This window comes from Natrix helvetica (assembly GCF_964273705.1).
Source record: "Natrix helvetica genome assembly, chromosome: W".
NCBI classification, from domain to species: domain Eukaryota; kingdom Metazoa; phylum Chordata; class Lepidosauria; order Squamata; family Natricidae; genus Natrix; species Natrix helvetica.
The window spans coordinates 60,001-78,935 of NC_138555.1; the positions used below are offsets into that span (position 1 = coordinate 60,001).

General features: G+C 54.6%; 2 protein-coding genes across 3 annotated transcripts in view; one reads left to right on the forward strand and one right to left on the reverse strand.

The window, feature by feature from the left end:
• Positions 1–7,131, forward strand: part of LOC309400482 (sushi domain-containing protein 2-like) — a 24,698-nt gene extending 17,567 nt beyond the window's left edge. The window contains exons 12-14 of the mRNA XM_081969004.1: positions 3,364–3,636; positions 4,309–4,491; positions 5,538–7,131. Coding sequence (XP_081825130.1) covers positions 3,364–3,636; positions 4,309–4,491; positions 5,538–5,605 — 524 coding nt within the window. The 3' untranslated portion in view covers positions 5,606–7,131. The remainder of the gene's footprint in view (positions 1–3,363; positions 3,637–4,308; positions 4,492–5,537) is intronic.
• The window catches only part of LOC309400485 (SWI/SNF-related matrix-associated actin-dependent regulator of chromatin subfamily D member 3), a 24,340-nt gene continuing 12,530 nt past the window's right edge, over positions 7,126–18,935 (reverse strand). The window contains exons 3-13 of one of the 2 annotated variants that reach the window (XM_081969007.1): positions 18,382–18,424; positions 17,416–17,538; positions 17,003–17,125; positions 16,728–16,823; positions 15,606–15,707; positions 13,781–14,185; positions 13,250–13,347; positions 12,872–13,007; positions 9,958–10,080; positions 8,725–8,826; positions 7,126–8,627 (exon numbers count right to left, since the gene is read on the reverse strand). In XM_081969007.1, the coding sequence (XP_081825133.1) occupies positions 8,574–8,627; positions 8,725–8,826; positions 9,958–10,080; positions 12,872–13,007; positions 13,250–13,347; positions 13,781–14,185; positions 15,606–15,707; positions 16,728–16,823; positions 17,003–17,125; positions 17,416–17,538; positions 18,382–18,424 (1,405 nt within the window). In that variant the 3' untranslated portion in view covers positions 7,126–8,573. The remainder of the gene's footprint in view (positions 8,628–8,724; positions 8,827–9,957; positions 10,081–12,871; positions 13,008–13,249; positions 13,348–13,780; positions 14,186–15,605; positions 15,708–16,727; positions 16,824–17,002; positions 17,126–17,415; positions 17,539–18,381; positions 18,425–18,935) is intronic. The other variant, XM_081969008.1, reaches the window with a different exon arrangement.

Below are 18,935 nucleotides of genomic sequence, written 5' to 3' on the forward strand. Positions count from 1 at the left end.
AAGTGTGTCAATTGGTTACAAAGAGCTTTCGTGTATCCCTTCCATAGTCATCACCTACAATTCATATCAAGTTATATATTTTAAATCAAATATTTATATATATTACTATCATCATACCTCAATCTTCATGTGACTATAATTGTTTTTACGTCCCTTTATATAAAATATTACAAAATTTAAAGCAAAACCACATGATGGCATTCCGTTATCTATTTTCAATATCATCCAGCAACATTGCATCTTTATAATACTTTCTAAATAAAACTTAATTATGTTTAATAACAAAGTTTTTAAACCTCCTTTCTTAATCACTGTTTACAATTTATATCCAATTTCCCTTTTATCATGTCAATACAAATATTACATTATTATCATTATCATTTATTTAACAATATCCATCATTTCTTTATTTTTGTCTTAGTTTAACTAAATTTAACTTACTCTTTTTTTTAATATTATAAGCTTTCATACATAACAGAGTTTCTAAACTTCCTTTCATGATCACCATTTAGAATTTATACCAAATTTCCTCTTATCAAACCAATACATATGTGTACATTGTTAACATTATCAATTATTTATCTAACTATATCCATTATCACCTCATTTTTAACATAATGCTCTAATTTTAACTAAATTTGACTAATATTTTGTTATTAGTTTTCATATCTCAACCTGTCTTTCCAGTAATAATCCAGTCTTATGTCTTTTGCCACTTGTGAAATTAATCTTCTGGTTATTTTCTTAATCAAATTTGTGTGGGCTTCTCTTCACAACTTGTTGCTTTTTACATATCTTGTAAAATCTCGAGACCCTCCATCAGCTTCTTTAATCACCTTATCTTTGGTTATCAGTAATGCTTTTGTCAAAGTTTCTCTCCTTGAATCCATCAATTCTTCTCTTTTTTCTTCTTCTATAGCTTGAAATTTGGGGTACAGCTCCTTTCCATCTATCTTCCCTTTCCATATTCCACTCTTTCCATCTCCAACCACACTCAGTTCACCATCAGTATTCACAATTATCTTGCCTCTTTGTTCATTCCTCCCCTGGGTTTTTTAGGACTCTAACCTCAACTTTTTCCATTTGCTGGATATCTTCAGCTCTTCATTGAATGTCACTGCATTACAATCTATATTTTCCAATCTCTTCTCAATTCTCTCTGTTGTTTCTAACAATTTTTGAATTTCAAACATAATCTGTTGTAATGTTATGGTTTCTTTTTGGAGCTGTGCCATTCTTCCAACTAGTAAACACTGCCACTCTAGTTTCAAAACCAGGTTTTGTTTTCTCTCCTGCTGCCAAAGAAGCATCCAACGAGCACCTACATAAACAACCCATGCTCTTCTCCTTATCTCTTCTGTAAACAAGCTGAAGACTTTGAAGTGCAAAGTCAAAATGATCAAAGAGAAAAAAGGGAAAGCAATATTTCCAGGACTCAACTTCCAACCTCCAAGTGGCAGTGCAACTTCTTTTCCCTCTGATATTACTACCCTCTTTATATTCCTTTTATGTCTTCTTTTATTTCAGGCTTAAAAGAAACAAAATTCTTAAATGGAGCAAAATAAAGAGGAAAAATCCCATCCAAACCAATATTATAAAACTAAAGAAAAAGATTTAATCCATAGATAAAAAAAGAAATAGAAGAAGAAAAACCAATACTTTCACTTTAAAAAGTAGGAAATATTTGCAAAACTTCCATCCATAAAAAAAGGATAACACACTGTCTAATATAGCTTAATTTCACCGCTTATTTTCTTTTCTTTGCAAGTTTAATTTAGCTTTGATTTTTTGGGGGGCAGTCTCTTTTATAACAATAAAATTTCCTCACCAGATGGACACACTTTCTCTTTCCGCTTTCCTCCCATTGCAGAGCTGTCCCAACTTCAGCAGCTTTTGGCTGTGCTTTTGTCGCCAGCAAGAAGAGTTTCTCTTGGATCAATCAGGGACTTTGCGATGTCCCTGAGATCAACAAGACGTACTCTTCCCTGTCGCCGTCTCTTCGGGACGGTTTATGTCCAAAAGGACCGTCCAGCGGCCAAAAAAATCAACTGCGATCTCGGAGCTCCGAGATTATACGTCGTACCTTTGCGACATCATCTCCTGCCTCTCAGCTCCTTCAGCTGTTAAGTCCCCTCCGTCTCAAGGAGCGACGCCTGCCCTGGCCGGTCAGAAGTCTGAGTGGGAAGGGCTGCTGCCCTTTTGCCCCACCCAGGAGAGGCTGCTGGTTGGGAGCCGTTTTAAATCACGAGATGCCCCCCCCCTTTGGGGCCAAGCTATCCCTTGGATGACTTCGTGGGCCCTTAACGGTTTTGTATTTTTTAATTTATATTTTTGTCTCTTTGGATATAGGTGATTTTTTGGTACATTGGTTCCTTAAGTATATAGGTTGAGCAGCTAGGAGGAAAACCTTAATTTAAAATAATAATAAAAATTAAAATTAAAAACCTTTCTGTTTCTCAAGAATACCATAGCCAAGCCAAATATACCCATTTCAAAGACTCTGAAGCGGTCATAAATATGAACCAATTGTCAAGTATCTGAATGTAAATCATGTGGTCATGGAGATGCACGCAACGGTCAGAGGTATGAAAAATTTGAACGGTCACTAAGTGAACTGTTGTAAATTGAGGAGTAGCTGTACTAGAATTATATATGGATCTTTAGTTTTGCACTAACAATATTAGAAGGAAGTGGTTGGCTTTGTGTCTATTTCACTGAGGGCCACATCAGAGTTGTGTTTGACCTCGGTTTCACTGCATTGTATTTATCTGATATGGCTGCCCATCCAACACAGGTTCTTATTAGAGGCTATGGCTCTCACCTAGGAGGGGAAGATGGCAGTAACCACCCCCATTTCTTTCTCTTAAGCCAGGGGCCTCCAGCTTGTGTGCTGCAGCCCACTACCAGGCCGTGGCCTTTTTGCAACTGTCCGTGTGAGTCTCACACGAGCATCACGGGCACTCACGGCCCTACTCGCACAAACAACAGGTGCATAAACAACGTGTGCAAAACCATCCCCTTTCCCCTCTCCCTCCCAGTCCAGGATGCCAACCCAGACACTTAATCCACACTCATTGTGCACCCGTATCAATCATCCACTCCCAGAGACTCCTTGTTTTTAAGAAATCTATCAAGGACCCAAACAACTCACTTCAATAGGCAAACTAAAGGACGTTCTCCCTAACCCCTCACCTCACCCCTCTTGGAAAGCCACTTTGGGAGAGCAGTGAAAGCTGGTCTAGAAGCCACCCGAGGAAGCCGAGATGAGTCAGCGAGAAACTCTGTGCTATCTTGGAAGTGTCCGATCCTCCTCCTCCTCCTCCTTCAAGACTTGAAGCGACCGTTTTCCTTTCTTCTTTTCAGGGGCAATTAGGAACGAAACGTCCCTTTTCACCTACGACACCCAGGACCTCCTGGACACCTTCGTCTCTGGACCGAAGCACCACTCGTCTTTTGTCCCCCTCTTCTCTCCTCCCCAAGACACCAACCAGACCTTCATGCAGCAGGTGGCTGCCATCTGCCAAGCCGACCCCTTCTGCCGGTTCGACATCCTGACCACCGGAGACGTTGCTCTGGGAAACGCCACTCGGTCTTCCCACCAGCGCTTCAGAAAACTCCAGGAGAGCTTAGAGCCAGGTAGACCCACCCTGTCCCCCAAAATCCTCAGCAACACGGAGACTTCACCTCTGAGTCTGCTGCCTGCAGTCGGTGGCATTTTACCTCCGGCACGGAGCAGTCATCCAAAGGACAGAACTGCCCGTCCCCAAGGGTGTTCCGGTCACTGCCCATCCAGCCTTCAGCTCAGTCCCATAGCCAGGGGACTGAGGTTTCCTGCAGCCACCAAGTGAGGGGAATTATAAGCAGCCATAGCAGCTGAGGCTGTGGGTGGTCGTTGGGGGCAGCTTTTAGCCAAGATCTTCTGCGGACAAGGAACAGCCAACCCAGATCAGATGCCAGGTGGGTGGAGTGGCCTTGGGAAGGGCACCAGTGACTCCAACACACACACACACACACCACCACCACCACCATGTGCGCTCTAGGGGAGAAAGGAAGAAAAGGGTAGGGGTCCGTCTACATGGCCCGGCTCAGCACTGCCACTCGGTCACTCCTGAAACAGCCCCATTAGAGCCCCATTCAGTCGACCCAGGGAGGCTGCCCAAGCCTCAGCGGCTCTCCCTTCGGGGGGTGGGTGGGGTGGGTGGGGAGGAAAGGAGGCTTTTATCTCTAGACTTTGTATCTGCAACGTGCCCGGCCCATTGGAAGGGCCCCATCAAAAACCCTCCTGGTGTGTTCCCCCCCCCGCTCCAGTGATTTCGTGTGGCTGGCTGGCTCCCCCCTCCAATGGGGAGAAGGAAGGGACCACGTACCTAGCGGGGTCTCTGCTCCACTTCCGCTGCCATCACGGCTACAGCCTGGTGGGCTCGGTAACCAGGAGGTGCCAGGAGGATGGGACCTGGTCGGGACCCCCCAGCAGCTGTGTCCCCAACGCAGGTAGGGCCTTTTAACCATTTCATCTCCCCAGCCCATCCCCTCCCCCCCGACCCCTAAGACAGAGTCAGTGCCATGGATCTGGGCTTGCATGCTCAATCAAGGGGAGGAGGGGGGGACGGGGATAATGGGGGAGCGGGGGGTCGTGCTGGGAAAAGGGGCTGCGCAACTAAGAGAAGCTGCTAGCAGCCCTCCAGGTGTCATGTCTCCCCTCTGGCCTGACAGGGAAAGAAGCCCCATTGTGACCTTATAACGCAAGCTCCCCTCCTTGGCTAGACACCTTGCAATGGGAAGACGGGTGCCAACACAACCCTCCTTCCGAGGCCCCGGCTTCACTTCCTCTGCGAGAGAATTGGGGAGGGGGGGAAGGAAAGCAAGGCAAGCAGGGGGGTCAGGTGGGGGGGGGAGGAGAGATTCCAGGAGTTCCCAAAGACTCACAAGATAAAATTCAATCTGGGGGAAGTTGGATTCACTTAAGAAAACACAAGCTTGCTTAACGGCCACTGTAAAAATGGTCGTAAAATTGGTGCTGATCACACGGTGACTCGACATACGAAAGCATCAACCTGGAAGCAAGATTCCAATCCCAGCCCTGGTCGTTAGTCAAGGATTGGCTGCAATCTGAATTTGCTTCGCTTCCTCACAGCCTCCATCTCAGTGCAGGGTTCCCCACTTACGGACGAGGTTTTTGGAGGCCGTCGAGGAAGGGCTTATGTGTCGCTCATGGGCCCAGAACCCCTCTTGGGGGTGGGAGATAAATGCCCCGACTCCCAGTTAGCAACCCCTGTATCCCCCAATGAAGGGGCCTGGTGAGACCGAGGCTGTTCGGGTCACGATGAAGCAAGGCAAGCCATCCCATCTCCATCTTGACCTAAAGGGATCTGCTAGAGTCAGTTCCCCACTTCTAGTTCCGGGCGTATGCAATACAGCAATTATGCCTTGCCATATACCTAGGGGTCATCTAGTCCAGCCTCCCCCACCCCGCTTGTTCGGTGCAGGACTCCTCTCCCGCAACTTCTCTGCTGAGGGCCTTGGCTTTTATGTCCCAGGAACCAGCCTGCCTCGCTCAGCACTTGCAATCCTGAAGGCTGCCTTCATCTTCTGGATAGTCTGGTGACCCTGCTAGGAGATGATGCCGGAAGAAGACCCTCTCCCCACTCCACACACCCCTCCCCTCATGAAGTCGACCAGAAGAATCCCTGCTTCGGATGGACCCGGCCTCCCCCTCCCAGGCAAAGGGGCTGCACATCCAGCCGGCCCTTTCGTGGGAGGGGGGGGGGGGAGACCATTTCATCATTAACCAAACATGTAGATCACTCCTAGGGCAACTTTGTGCCCGGGGGCTCCCCCACAAAAGATGGCCCCAGGAGGACGAGCGGAAGGGAGCAGGTGGGCAACCGGTGCCTAGCAGGGTCTCCTCAGGAGGCAGGAGCAACCCCAGACCTGCCCCTCCTTTCTTGGGGAGGGAAGGGACGCCCGGAATGAGAGGATCCTGGCTTTCTCCCACTTCAGAGTCCCGTGTCAGGAGAGTCTTTAGATCAGGGCCCCCCAAACCCGGTCCCCAGACTCCATCCGTGGGATGCAGGCGGCACCCAAAACCAGCCCCCCTCCAGTCCATGGGAAAACCTCTTTCCACGGAACCGGTCCCTGGTGCCAAAAGGTTTGGGGCCACCTACTGCCCTAGACAGCTGGTTTCAGTCGAGCCTCATCACCGGGTCAGGGGTGAGGGCCTTCCTCCAAGACCCTTAGCTGATCACTGGTGTGCCCAGGGCAGCCCTTTCTCCCTTGGGGGTTAAAATGAAGGTCCCATCCAGAGCAGAGCAGTCCCACAACTCAAGACTTCCTGTGCAGAGGCCCCAGGTGGGTCAGGTCCCTGTCTGCAACCCACCACCACGAATCAGGCCTGAATGATTTGGTGGTGCTTCCCCTGTCCTCTGCCACTGGAGAGCCCACCCTCCGTCCTTAAAGGGGGCCCTTCCCCTTCCAGGGTTAGGACCCTCATCCAATAGCCTTCACCCACCCCACCCCACCATCCGTGGCTGTCCCAGAGGAGGAAGACCAGTGGTGAAATCTATTTTTTTTGCCCACCGGTTCTGTGGCCACGGATTGGTGGTGGTGGTGGGGTCATGTGACTGGGTGGGCGTAGCCAACTTTCCTCACTTTTTAAAGAATTGTTTTACTACTGGTTTGGACAAAAGAGGGGCCTAAGATCACATGGGTCACAGATGTGCCACGAGATTGTTGGAAGCAATCGTCCCTATCTGTTCAGCTGAACTGGGCCCAACTGGGAGGATTTCATCCCAAAGGGAGACCAAGGCCATGGCCTGGAAGCCTCTCCCAACTTCTGCCCCACTTCTTGTTGGGGTATCTGGCACTTTCTGGAAAAGAGGGTTAAGAATGGGACCCTCCCCTCACCCCACCCCGGGGACAGCCATACGCTTCCAAGACCGCCAGGAGAAAGAGGCAGCTGATGGGTTTAAGCGCCTTGAGCAAACGGGACCCCTCTTCCCTGCCCTCTGGCCAAAGCAGGGACCCTCCCAAATGCAGCCCCCTTGATTCTTCCTGCTGTCGTCATTTCTCTCCTGGCCAGGTGTGGGGAGCCAGCAGCCCAATAAAGTGGCCCTTGGACGGAAGAGATACAAAGCAGTGAGGCTCTTCTTTATTGAATGCTCTTCTACAAATCACTCGGCACCAAACGACAAAGAAACGGCAGCCACAGTGGGGAGGAACATGGGACTCGTGATTCCCACTCAGCACAGGGACCGGCAGGGCAACTGCACTGCCAATGGGAAAACCATGAGTTTAAAACGGGCACCGTGAAACAACAGCACGCTCGGTTGGTCGGTCGGTCGTTCCACGCTCTGCCAGCCAGCCAGGACGGCAGGCCCAATTCTGATCACCTGCTGGGAGGAACTGTTGGTAGCCTCCGCCTCCCTTGGCAGTCCCAGCCCCCTGGGGAGGAGGAGGCAAGGGGCGCACAAGTTGAAAAAACCTTGCCCTTTTTCAGTCGGGGGGGGAGGAGGGGGAGGAGGAGGTGGGGGGAGCAGCTTTTCCTTGCTTTTCAATGCTGCCTATCCCCACCCACCCCTCTTTTAGGGGCTTCATGGCAGACACGCTAGCGCAGACGTTGCCCCGTGTCACATTCCACGCTCTGCCAGCCAGCCAGGACGGCAGGCCCAATTCTGATCACCTGCTGGGAGGAACTGTTGGTAGCCTCCGCCTCCCTTGGCAGTGGCTAGCCTGGCGCCCCAAGGCCTGCGTGGCACAACCACTCCAAGGAGAGTCCGGGACAGCCTGCCTTCCCCTCGTGCCTCAGGAGGCGTCGCGGTGGATGGATCTGGGCAGTGGCCACCCGTGGCTGGCCAGCAGAGCTCTACAGCCGGACTCCAGCAAATCTGGTGGGAAGGATAGGCCCAATGCTCCTGCTGTGAAGGAGGTCTCTCAGCACTCGCCTGGGACCCCCTTCCTCTTCCCCGGCTTCACCACACACAAGGAGGGCTCCCCAACCAGCCGCTCGTCGTCGGAGAAGCCAGTCAAGTTTGGGAGGAAGAAGCTGCTCTTGGCCAGTCTTCCGGGGCCACGTCAGGCTTCCCCCAGTTTTGTGCGTGGTTCACTGGATTCATGCAGCCCCCAACAGGGTGCCCATCGGATCTCCTCCTACAGCTGGGCTGGTTGTTATTGCTGAGACCGAGGAATGCCTGATCCAGAAGCCTTAGCACCGAAGCACAAAAGGGCAGGCTGGCCACAGGATAGAGCTGCCGTGAGCCTCTGTGGGCCGTGGCTCCTTGCCTCCTCCCTCCGGGAAGCCCACGCACCGGTCTCCATGATGGGGATATGTGATGGGGCCGAGATCTCTCCTCGTCTTGAGGTGGAGGGTTGGAGGGAAGAGGACGGGGGGGGGGGGGGGCAAGGCAGACTCTAAAGCTGGTGATGCTGGTGCTATGGTGGGACCCCCAGGCCGGTCCCAGAGCCGGTCCGTTCTCAGCGGGAGGGTCAGGTGATGGAACACAGAAAAGTCCATGCTTGATGGAATGGGGGGGGGGGGAGAGACAGGGAATGTGGGGGGAACCTGGGCCAGGAGACGTTTATGTGTTGCGGACCCCCAGAGACTGTTCCAACTCTTGCCGGCGCTGCTGGATCTGAAAGGGGGGGAGAAAGCAGTGGATTAGGCTGCAGGAGCCACTGGGACCAAAGAGAAGGGGGTTGGAGAGCCAGCCCCCTCCCCAGCTGCCTTGCCTTGCAGTAGAAGTATCTGCTCACGGCCTCCTGGGACCACGGCTGCTGGTAGAAGTCGGCCCTCCGCTCCTCTTCCGGATTCCCCACCACATCGGTCATGACCTGCCGAGTGAGATAAGCCCCCCTGTAAGCAAAGGCTAAAGGCGGCTCCCTTCTGGTCTCAGTGGAGAAAAGCCAACGGTGTGGACTCCCCCGGGGCTTCCCCCTCGGTGCTGCACATCGTTTCCCCCAAAGCTCCTGGCAGACCTTGGGCCCCGCGGGTCTCCCTGGCACGGCACAGCTTGGCTTCTTCCAAGAAAGGGGAGGCCTTGGCAACCTCAAACCACAGCCAACTAGATGGCAGGCGCCCTCCGTTCATGGCGAGGCTTGAACCGATTGGGTGAGAGGAGGTGGGCTTTCCAAGCGGGGTTTCAAACGGGGCCTGGGTGGCCTTAGGGGAGACATGCAGCTCGCTGAGATGCACGGAAGGTATTTCAGTGGCAAAATCTTCCCAAGTTCTGTCTGCCTTTGCTTGCCTACGAATTCATATGCCGGAAGGTCAAAGAAGGGAGGGGCTTGTGGAGGTGGTCACCAAGAGCAGCAACGTTCAAATCTTTGATATGGTTAAGCAGGCACTGGCGCATCTATCGTGTTTCCCTGAAAATAAGACCCTTCTATGTCTTTTGCCACCAAAAAAAGGCACTGGGTCTAGTTTTCAGGGGGTGTGTGTCCTCCACTGACTCACCTCACTCGCACGCATAGCCCCTGGCCTTTTTTTCACTGTCAGAAGCCTCCAAGGGCAACGACTGCAGCCGGCCAGGCTTCCCCGAAGGCCTCTGTAGCCCATAACAGAGCTCTGGATTGTGGGGGTGGGGTGGGGGGGTGAGGTCTGGCTGCAACTGTCCGAAGGTAGGGCAGCTCCACCCCCCCATCACCACCCTAGCTTCATTTTTACCCATGCACCCTGGAGTGGATGGGGTCTTAATCAGGGCTTTTTATATTGGGCAGACGTGTAAAATCAAGCTAGGACTTACTTTCGGGTCGTATTTTTGGGGAAGCACGGTAAAGTCCCATACTTGTCCCACCTCACCCTCCGGATGTGGAAGGGCAAAGCCCCCTCCTCCCGTCCTCATGCTACCCCAAGAGCAAAGGAAGAAGGAAAAGGGGTCTCTGCAGAGGTCCGACCGCAGCCCCAGGGGCCGGCTCTCACGGTCCCATCCCTGCTTGGACCCTCAAACGCCCAGAGCCACCAACCTTGAGATCCCTGCTTTGGGAGCGGAGGAGGTCCTGGATGTAGCCCTTGGGGTCTTTGGAGAAGCTCAGCATGAAGTCCCGCTGTATCTTTAGCTGGTTGATGGACTCGATGGTCTCGTGGATCTGAAGGAAGGGAGGAAGCAGAGATCCCTTTCTCAGCCGACCGGAAGCATCCTCCTCGGCTTCTCAGTTTCCCCAAGAAAGTGGCCGGCCTGAGCAGAGGGAGCAGCCCAGCGCTGGAGAAAAGAGTCAGGGTGCCTCTTGGGAGACACCAGGATCAGCGCTCCCGTCTCTGCACAGTGGGGGCCGGTCAGGGATGTCTTAGGCCAAGGGGAAACTGCTGGCACTTCATTGAGATGAAAAATATTCATGAAAAGTAGGGCTTCCCCCCCTGGTCGGGCAAAATCTCTGGGCAGGCCCCAAAAAGGCCAGGTGCAAAGCTTCCCCTCAACCTACCACTGCCCTGCCACCCCCCACCCCACCCCCACCCCACCCCCGGAAGCAGCTGCTCGGATACAAATGCTCCAAAGGGAGAATGATGGCCCAGGTGGGCCAGATGAAGGGGCGCCTTGATTTGTTTCTGTGCTCTTAGGGATATGGCAGACCCTCCTACAAGATTTGTAGGAGGGTCTGCCAAGGAGGGGGACATAACTAAGGCAGAATATCAGCAAATAGCCCGAGCCTGTAAAGATGAAGTGAGGAAAGCTAAGGCTCACAATGAAGAAAGGCTTGCCACAAAAGTAAAAATTAACAAAAAAAGCTTCTTCCAACATGTTAAAAACAAGAAAAAAGTTAAGGAAACAATTGGTCCATTGCTAGGAGAAAGTGGCAAGAAGGTGACAAGCAACAGGGAGAAAGCAGAACTATTTAACTCATGTTTTGCATCTGTCTTTACACAAAGGGATAAAACAGTCCAACCTATCAAAAGCAGCACCACAAAATTAGGAACACAAATTGAAATAGGGAAGAAAATGGTAAGTGAGCACCTGTCTACCCTAGATGAGTTCAAATCACCAGGACCGGATGGATTACACCCCAGAGTTCTGAAGGAACTAGCAGACGAGATCTCAGAACCACTGAATTATATCTTTCAGAGATCCTGGAACACCGGGGAACTACCAGAGGACTGGAAAAGAGCTGATGTGGTTCCCATCTTCAAAAAAGGGAAAAAATTAGATCCAGGAAACTACAGACCTATCAGCCTAACCTCAATACCAGGAAAGATTCTGGAAAAAATAATCAAGCAACGAATTTGCGAACACCTAGAAGCAAACAAAGTAATAGCCAAAAGCCAACATGGATTTGTCAAAAACAGATCATGCCAGACTAATCTTATTGCATTCTTTGATAATGTGACAAAATTAGTGGACCAGAGGAATGCCGTTGATATAGTTTACTTGGACTTCAGTAAGGCTTTTGATAAGGTAGACCATAACCTACTACTAGATAAAGTAGAAGAATGTGGGTTAGACAGCATCACCACCAGATGGATTGGTAACTGGCTGACCAACCGCACTCAACGTGTAGTTCTCAATGGAACTGCATCTACATGGAGGGAAGTATGCAGTGGAGTACCCCAAGGCTCTGTTTTAGGCCCAGTACTCTTCAACATCTTCATCAATGATTTGGATGAGGGAATAAATGGGGAACTCATCAAATTTGCAGATGATACCAAGCTGGCAGGAATAGCCAACACTCCAGAAGATAGGCTTAAGATACAGAAGGATCTTGACAAACTTGAACATTGGGCACTATCTAATAAAATGAAATTCAATGGTGAAAAGAGTAAGGTTCTACATTTAGGCAACAAAAACGGAATGCACAGGTACAGTATAGGTGATACCTTACTCAGTAGTAGTAACTGTGAAAGGGATCTTGGAGTCCTAGTGGACAACCATTTAAATATGAGCCAGCAGTGTGCAGCAGCTGCCAAAAAAGCCAACACAGTTCTAGGCTGCATCAACAGAGGGATAGAATCAAGATCACGTGAAGTGTTAATACCACTTTATAATGCCTTGGTAAGGCCACACTTGGAATACTGCATTCAGTTCTGGTCGCCACGATGTAAAAAAGATGTGGAGACTCTAGAAAGAGTGCAGAGAAGAGCAACAAAGATGATTAGGGGACTGGAGACTAAAACATATGAAGAACGGTTGCAGGAACTGGGTATGTTTAGCTTAAGAGAAAGAAGGACTAGGGGAGACATGATAGCATTATTCCAATATCTCAGAGGTTGCCACAAAGAAGAGGGAGTCAAACTATTCTCCAAAGCACCTGAGGGTAGAACAAGAAGCAATGGGTGGAAACTAATCAAGGAGAGAAGCAATTTAGAACTGAGGAGGAATTTCCTGACAGTGAGAACAATTAATCAGTGGAACAGCTTGCCTCCAGAAGTTGTGAATGCCCCAACACTGGAAGTCTTTAAGAAGATGTTGGATAGCTATTTGTCTGGAACGGTATAGGGTTTCCTGCCTGGGCAGGGGGTTGGACTAGAAGACCTCCAAGGTCCCTTCCAACTCTACTATTGTATTATTGTATTATTATTTGTCCTCAGATTGTGGCCACACAGTTGCCTTCTTTGGGGTGTCCCCCCTCCCCCCCCCCCCACTGTGGGTGGTGGTGGTGAAAATGCTGCCTTAGAAACTAGGAGGCTCTAGTCCCACCCGAGGCACCAAAGCCGGCTGGGTGACTTTGTGCCAGTCCCTCCCTCTCAGCCTCTACCCACCTCACTGTCATTGTGGGAGACATGGGAGGAGGAGGAAGGCGCATTAGGTATATTGGCGGCCTTGAGGGATTCATAAGATCATAAGGGCTCAATAGAAACCTAGCCTAATATAGTTTCATATGCCAGACATCGCTGGCCCTTCTCGGCATCCCTTTGTCCCCAGCCAGCCCGGGGGGCCCCCAGCGCCACCTTGTTGTCCAGGGTGGTGATCTCCTGCTGGTTGGCGGTGGAGAGCAGGAAGCTGCTCATCTGCCCTTTCAGGGGGTCTTCCACCTCCACGTCAATGTCATAGCAGGCCGTCTTCTTCTGGTCGTTGGGGTCCACGCTGAGGGAGGGAGGGAGCCCAAAGCATCAGCCCCTGTCCTGGGGAGCCTCCCTCCCTCCCTCCAGTACCCCCTGGCAGAGCAGGGGCTCTTCGGTCCCCACCACAGCCTCCCCTCCTGCCTTGCTCAGCTTACCTGGGGAGAGGGGGTGGGGGGAAACATCACCGGGGGGGAGGGGGTACCCGCTTTCTTTCGGGGGGGGGGGCGGCGTTTAGGGCTGCCCTCGCCCAGCAAAGGTGCTGACCTGATGATGTGGTTGATCACGATGGGATCTGGGGGCAGCAGCAAGTTGGTCAGCCTTTGCGGGATCTCGGAGAACTTGAGGCGGGAGCAGTCAAAGATCTGGAAGGGCAAACAGGCTAGAACGTCGGCGGCGGCGTTCACCCCAAGAAGTGGGGGGAGGGGGCATCGGTTCCAGCCCCCCAGAAGGCCCACCCTCGCTCAGCACCAGCTGCAGGGGCCTCACTGGGCATCGTCGGTGGGCAAGTCAGATGGGCCAAGCAGGCAGGGCCAGAAATCCCTAGAAGGCAGAAGGGGTGAGACCGGGCCCAGGAAGGCGGCTGGCCTCTGCTTCTCACCCTCCTCACATTTCTCTGAGCTTTCAGGGTAGCCTTGCCAGAGTTACTCCCTCCTCTGCCAGCTCTGACGGGAAGCGCCCGTGGGGTCCGGTTGCCCAGAGTGCCTGGCCCCAGAGCTATTGTGGACTGGTCCGTGGGGAGGGGGGGGGTAAGGGTTATGCCACCATCCCCAAATCGTGCCCCCATTTCTCGCTGACCTGCTGGAAGTACTTGTCGCAGTTGATGTACTCCTTGTCGTGGGAGTCCTGCAGCTTGTTGGTCTTGATGTACTGCCAGAGGGCCTGGATGATGGCCGAGCGGGTCTGGGTGTGGATGCCCAGCAGGCGGGCCAGGCGAGGGTCCAGCTTGAACTGGGGAGGCTGCGGACAGAGAGCCGACCCCAAGGGTCCCCTTGGGCAACTGAGGGTCTCCTTGAACTCCAGGAGGCCGGAGGGCTTTGGGGCAACGGGCCCCCCTCCGGCCGGCCCATCCAGCAGGGCCAGCCTCTCTCGCCGGTCTTCCCAACGGGGACCCCGGGACCCCTCAGCCCCAACGGCCCGTCGGCACTCGCTCCCGGCCTTCCTCGCGGTGGCTTTCCTGGATCTGCTCAGGGCTTCCACGTACTTGTTGCGACAAATAAAACCGGGTGTTATTACAAAGAAAGTCCTTTGGCATTCTGGTCTGGCTGCAAAGGGCCCTCCAGGAATCCCGCCCCCTCCCATTGTAGGCAGCAATGATTTATTGGCTTTTTCATTGATTATATTCAGGACCGCGAGATGGGCAGCATATAAATGGGATAAATATATAAACAAATGCTGTGTCAGAGGTTGCAGCCGCCTATGTGTCTGTTGTAATTCTGGACAGCATGGAAAGTTACAACCACTCGTTAAAAGACATCAAGCTGCAAACGCTAGCTGCAAACACACACACACACACCACTAACAAACTCACAAAAAGACCAGGTTCAGCCCGCCTGCCTTCCCAGGCCTGGGGGGTGGCGGAGCAGACAGCCTTGCATGACTCCCCAGCCCACCAGTAACCGTACTGGGGTCTCCTTCGTCTTGGGGAGAGTATGCCCCAGAGGGACCGCCTGCTTCCTGGTCCTGGGAGGGGGCACTGCTGGTTCGGGAGCAACAGGGACCCCCCACCCCTGCTGTGTCTACTGGTGGAAACCGCCAGAGGAAACCACCTGAGCGGGAAGGGGCTTCCCAGGGGGGCAACTTTGAATTGTCTCCAGAAGCCCAGCTGCTCCCAAAGGGCACAACTGGCGCACAAGACGCACTTGTGCAAAAGGTCCTCGTGGCTACGGCTGCCCAGGCTCTCCAGACAAGGGCTTTGAATTCAGGGAGAGGGTCTCACATCGCTTCTCTGCTGGGGGCTGGGCACCAAGAAAGACCCTCGACAGGCTGCGGCAGAGAGCGCTCACGAAGAGCTTGCCCAGTGGCTTTATTGGAGGGGGGGAGGAGGAGAACGGAGGGCCCACCCAAAGGAGGAGTCTGCCCGCCCTTGCCTCTCACGGCAGGAGGGGGGGGTCTTCCGTGAACCAGGGCTCCCAGGCCTGAATCCAGACTGGGGGGAGGGGGGGAGACCGGCTGAAGGACGTCTTCTGGGGCTCTATGAATCAGCAGTAGGCGCCCCTCTCCACAGCCTTCCCTAAAAAGGTTGGGTATCTTGCACTGCCCACTCCCGGAGCCCACCCACCTCTGCCAAACGGGGTCTGAAGACACTCCCCTTGCCAGGCACCACCCAGCTCAGTTCCCCGGCTGCTCTCTGGTGAATACAGGATTAGAGGCAGGAATCCGGAGTCAAGGCTGCAGGGACGCCCGGCCCTTCCTCTCCCCCGTGCGCCCGGGGAAGGCTTGGCTTTTGGGAGAGGGAGGGCACCACAGTAGACGAGAGCAGAGACGTTCGGCTGGCATGGAGCTCGGCTGCAGTCAGGGTCACCACAAACTCCCCCATATTCCCCCCCCGAAAAAACAAACAAACTCAGCGCCCCCAAAAGCCCAGCCCCAGAGCCCCCTGCTCCCAAAGCCCCCTCCCCACCTGGTAATCCAGCATGAGCAGCAGGGTGCAGCGCACGCTGACGTCTCCCGGCCTCTTCACCTGGAAGCCGTCCGTCTCCTGGGTGGTGGGAGTCCGGTGCCACTGCCAGAAGAGGCGAGAGGGCAGCTCTGAGAGCAGAACCCCCAAAACTTTCCCGGTTGGCGGGGGGCCCGGGGAGGTGGGAAAGAGGGGTGACTTTTCAGGAGGGGCAGGCGCAGGTACGTGTGTGCCTGTCCTCTGGCCACCCACGGACATTGGCCTGGGACACCCAGACGCCCGGGCAAAGGCCTCCTTCCTCTCTCGGGAGCTTCTGCCAAGGAAGCCCCTGTCTGCACAGAGGGCACCTATTATCCCAGGCACGTGACCCCCGCCCCCCGGCCCCACCATCCTCCTCCTGCAGCACGGAGGTTGGCCTGCATAAGCCTCCCCCACCTCCTGCCCCCCCCACCTCTAAAACAGATGACTCCTCCTCGACCCCTCACCTCACCCACCAATACTGAACCGCACAGGGTCCTCCAAAGCCCCAGCATCCCCCACCCACTCATGCATCCTGGGCATCCGGAGGGCCCCTTCTCTGCAGCCTGGGGTGCCTCCCCTTCCCCTGTGTCCGTGACGACCCTGGCCAGCCACTTCTCCTGCTTTCTGCTGGGCGTTTGCCCCTGGCAGAGGGTCCTTATGAGGAGGGGCCCTCTCCTCCTCCTCCTCTTGGTCTTCCCTTGTGCCAGAGCAACCGAAGCTTTTTGGGGGGGGGATTACAAAGGAAGGCTGTTTGGGCATAAAAGAAAAGGGGGGGGGGTCGCCGTACATTTAGGAAGATGGCAAGCGGGAGGAGCTTGCCTGCAACAGAGGGTCTGAGAAAGGCAGGAGGAGTCTGGGGGGGGGGGGCGGCACCGGAGTTGCAACAGGCAGACCCAGAGCAGGCCAGGCGTCTCTTCGGGGTGTCTCAGGGAAGGGGGGGCAACAGAGTAACTGACCCACAAAGGGATGAACTAATGAAAGGGCAGACTTCTCTCCCCCACAGTCGGCCTCCACTGAATTCCCCCCCCCCAGCCCAAGAAACGCACAGCAGGCCGAGGAAGGAGCCCCCCTGTTTCTTCCTGGGGGGAGAGGCAAGCCAGTTACCTCCACCAGGTGATTGTCTGGTCCGTAGAGGTCCTTGTCCAGTTCAATGACCAAACTCTTGAAGAAAGAGGAAAACTTCCGCTTCTGTTTGCTGAGCTGGGGGGAGGGAGAGGGGGGGGAAAGAGTCCCATCAGCAGGCAAGGGACCCCCATGGCCTCGGCTCCTTCCCCTCCCGGCTGCCCCACAGCCAGCCGGCCTTCACGGTTGCACCTGGCACCTTTGGGGAGCCCTGGCCTCTGTCACCCATCACCCTCCCCCCCCCGGCTCTGTCTTACGTCGTCCAGCAGCTTCCCCTCCACCCGCAGCTCCCAGGAGGCGATGCTGCCGTCCGAGTCGTCAGCGTCCGACTTGGCTGGGTTGAAGGTGTTGGAGATGTAGAGGCGCAGCTTCCGTTTTTGCTGTGGGCCGAGAGAGACCCCAGTCAGGGCCCACTGGGAGCCCCCTCACCCACCCACCCGAGGGTCACTTGCTTCCAGGGTCTTCCCAGGCTGCCTCGGGGCCCCGGGGCCCAGTCTCCCCCGACGGAAGGCTGTAGCGAGGGACGCCGAGTGACCATCCCCACAAACTCTGGCATTGAGCGGCCCTTAGCAGGGTTAGAAGCCCAGGGGGGCTTCTAGAAAGAGGGAGGAGTGTGGGGGCTGCAGCTCATCCCCCCCCCAATCCAGGGGAGGCCTCCGTCCGCTCCCACCTTCATGGGCCTCTTCAGGGCCTCCTGGATGTCCACCCGCTTCCGCATGATGGTCTGGTCCAGCTTCCGCTCAAAGGCCAGCAGGTCCATGTAGGCCTGAGACTCGGGCACCAGCTCTCGGATCTGGGGGAGGCACAGAGTGGCTGCCACACTGGAGGGGAGGGGAAGGACAACTCCCCCCCCCTTGTTTGGAGAAGTCCCCATCTCAGATTTGCTGGAAAGGGACTCCCCCCCCCTCCCCCGAAGGAGGTTTGCTCCTAGTGTGGCAAAGGGGGGGACCCACAGCCGAGTCCCCTGGAGGGGGTGCTGGGGGAGGTGGGTACCCCAAAGAAGGCCAAGGGCTCCCGCCAGGCACCACAGGGCCGCAGGAAGCATTTGGGGCCAGCAGCTCTGCGTTCCCCACCCAGAGAGGTCCAGGCTTTTGTCTTGCTGACCTCCCCAGACCCCATTAGCAGCAGGGCAAGGCCCCTCCAGCAGCCGCAGGTCTCCTGCCCACCCCACAGAGGTGGCATTTTTGCACAGGGCCTCCCCAACCCCAAAGCTGCCTCCATGCCCAGCAGGGCCCTTCCCTCCTCTGCCGGAAGGAAAGCGGTGGCCCTGGGGGGGACCACAACCCCTCCTCTCCCCCCCCCCCACAAGGAAGGCTGCTACGCTGGTGGGAACCCCGACAGCTGCCTTATCCCAGCTACGCCCAGGTGGCTGGGGAGGCAAGAGGAAAATGTCAGCCTCAGCCCAGCTCCTCCTCCTCCCCCTCCCCAAACCCCACTTCCGTCTAGCACTGATAATGTTACCTAGTTTGGTAATGAAATGTTTGCAACAAAACAACCTAAGATCAGGTAACACCGAGTTACCTACAGTCCTCCCCCCTCCCTCCCCCCTTGCTCCCCCTCCCCTCAACCCTGGAGCTTCTGGGGACACCCACCTCCCCACAAATCAGGGGGAAGCAAGCCGGAAAGCGCCACTCACCCTTTGAGGGAGGATTTTGTCTGCCATCTTCCTCCTCTTGGCACTGCGTAAGGAAACAGAGACAGATGGCCATGGTGCCTGGGGGCCAGAGGGAGGAGCCCCCCCTGACCGGCAGCCGAGCCTGGCCTCAGGAGGAGGCCTCCCATGGGCTTGGTCCCAGGAGGGTCTCTGGGGTCTCCCCTTCTCATACCACCCGCAGGCTTTCGCTCAGACTCCCAGGGGTGGGGCAAGGACACGCTCCCGGTGCGCCCACCTGGCTTCCCCTAGGTGCACTATGCCCAGCAGGTGGATGCCAGCTGGCACACGCCCAGTGACTGGTCGCAGAGGGTGAGAACCACACGCCCCACGTCCCACTTCGGCCACCTGAATGGCTTTCATTCGTGGATTTGGCTGGCAGAGCAGTTGCCCGCTTCCTTCCTCTTCTGGGCTCCGGGCGGCCCACGAAGGAGATGAAGCCCCGGCCTCTCCTGAGGCTTGCAAGGCTGCCCTGCCCTTCAGCATCCTCCCTCCCTCCCCCAGGGAAACCGCTTCGGAAGAGGGAGGGCTCCTGCGTG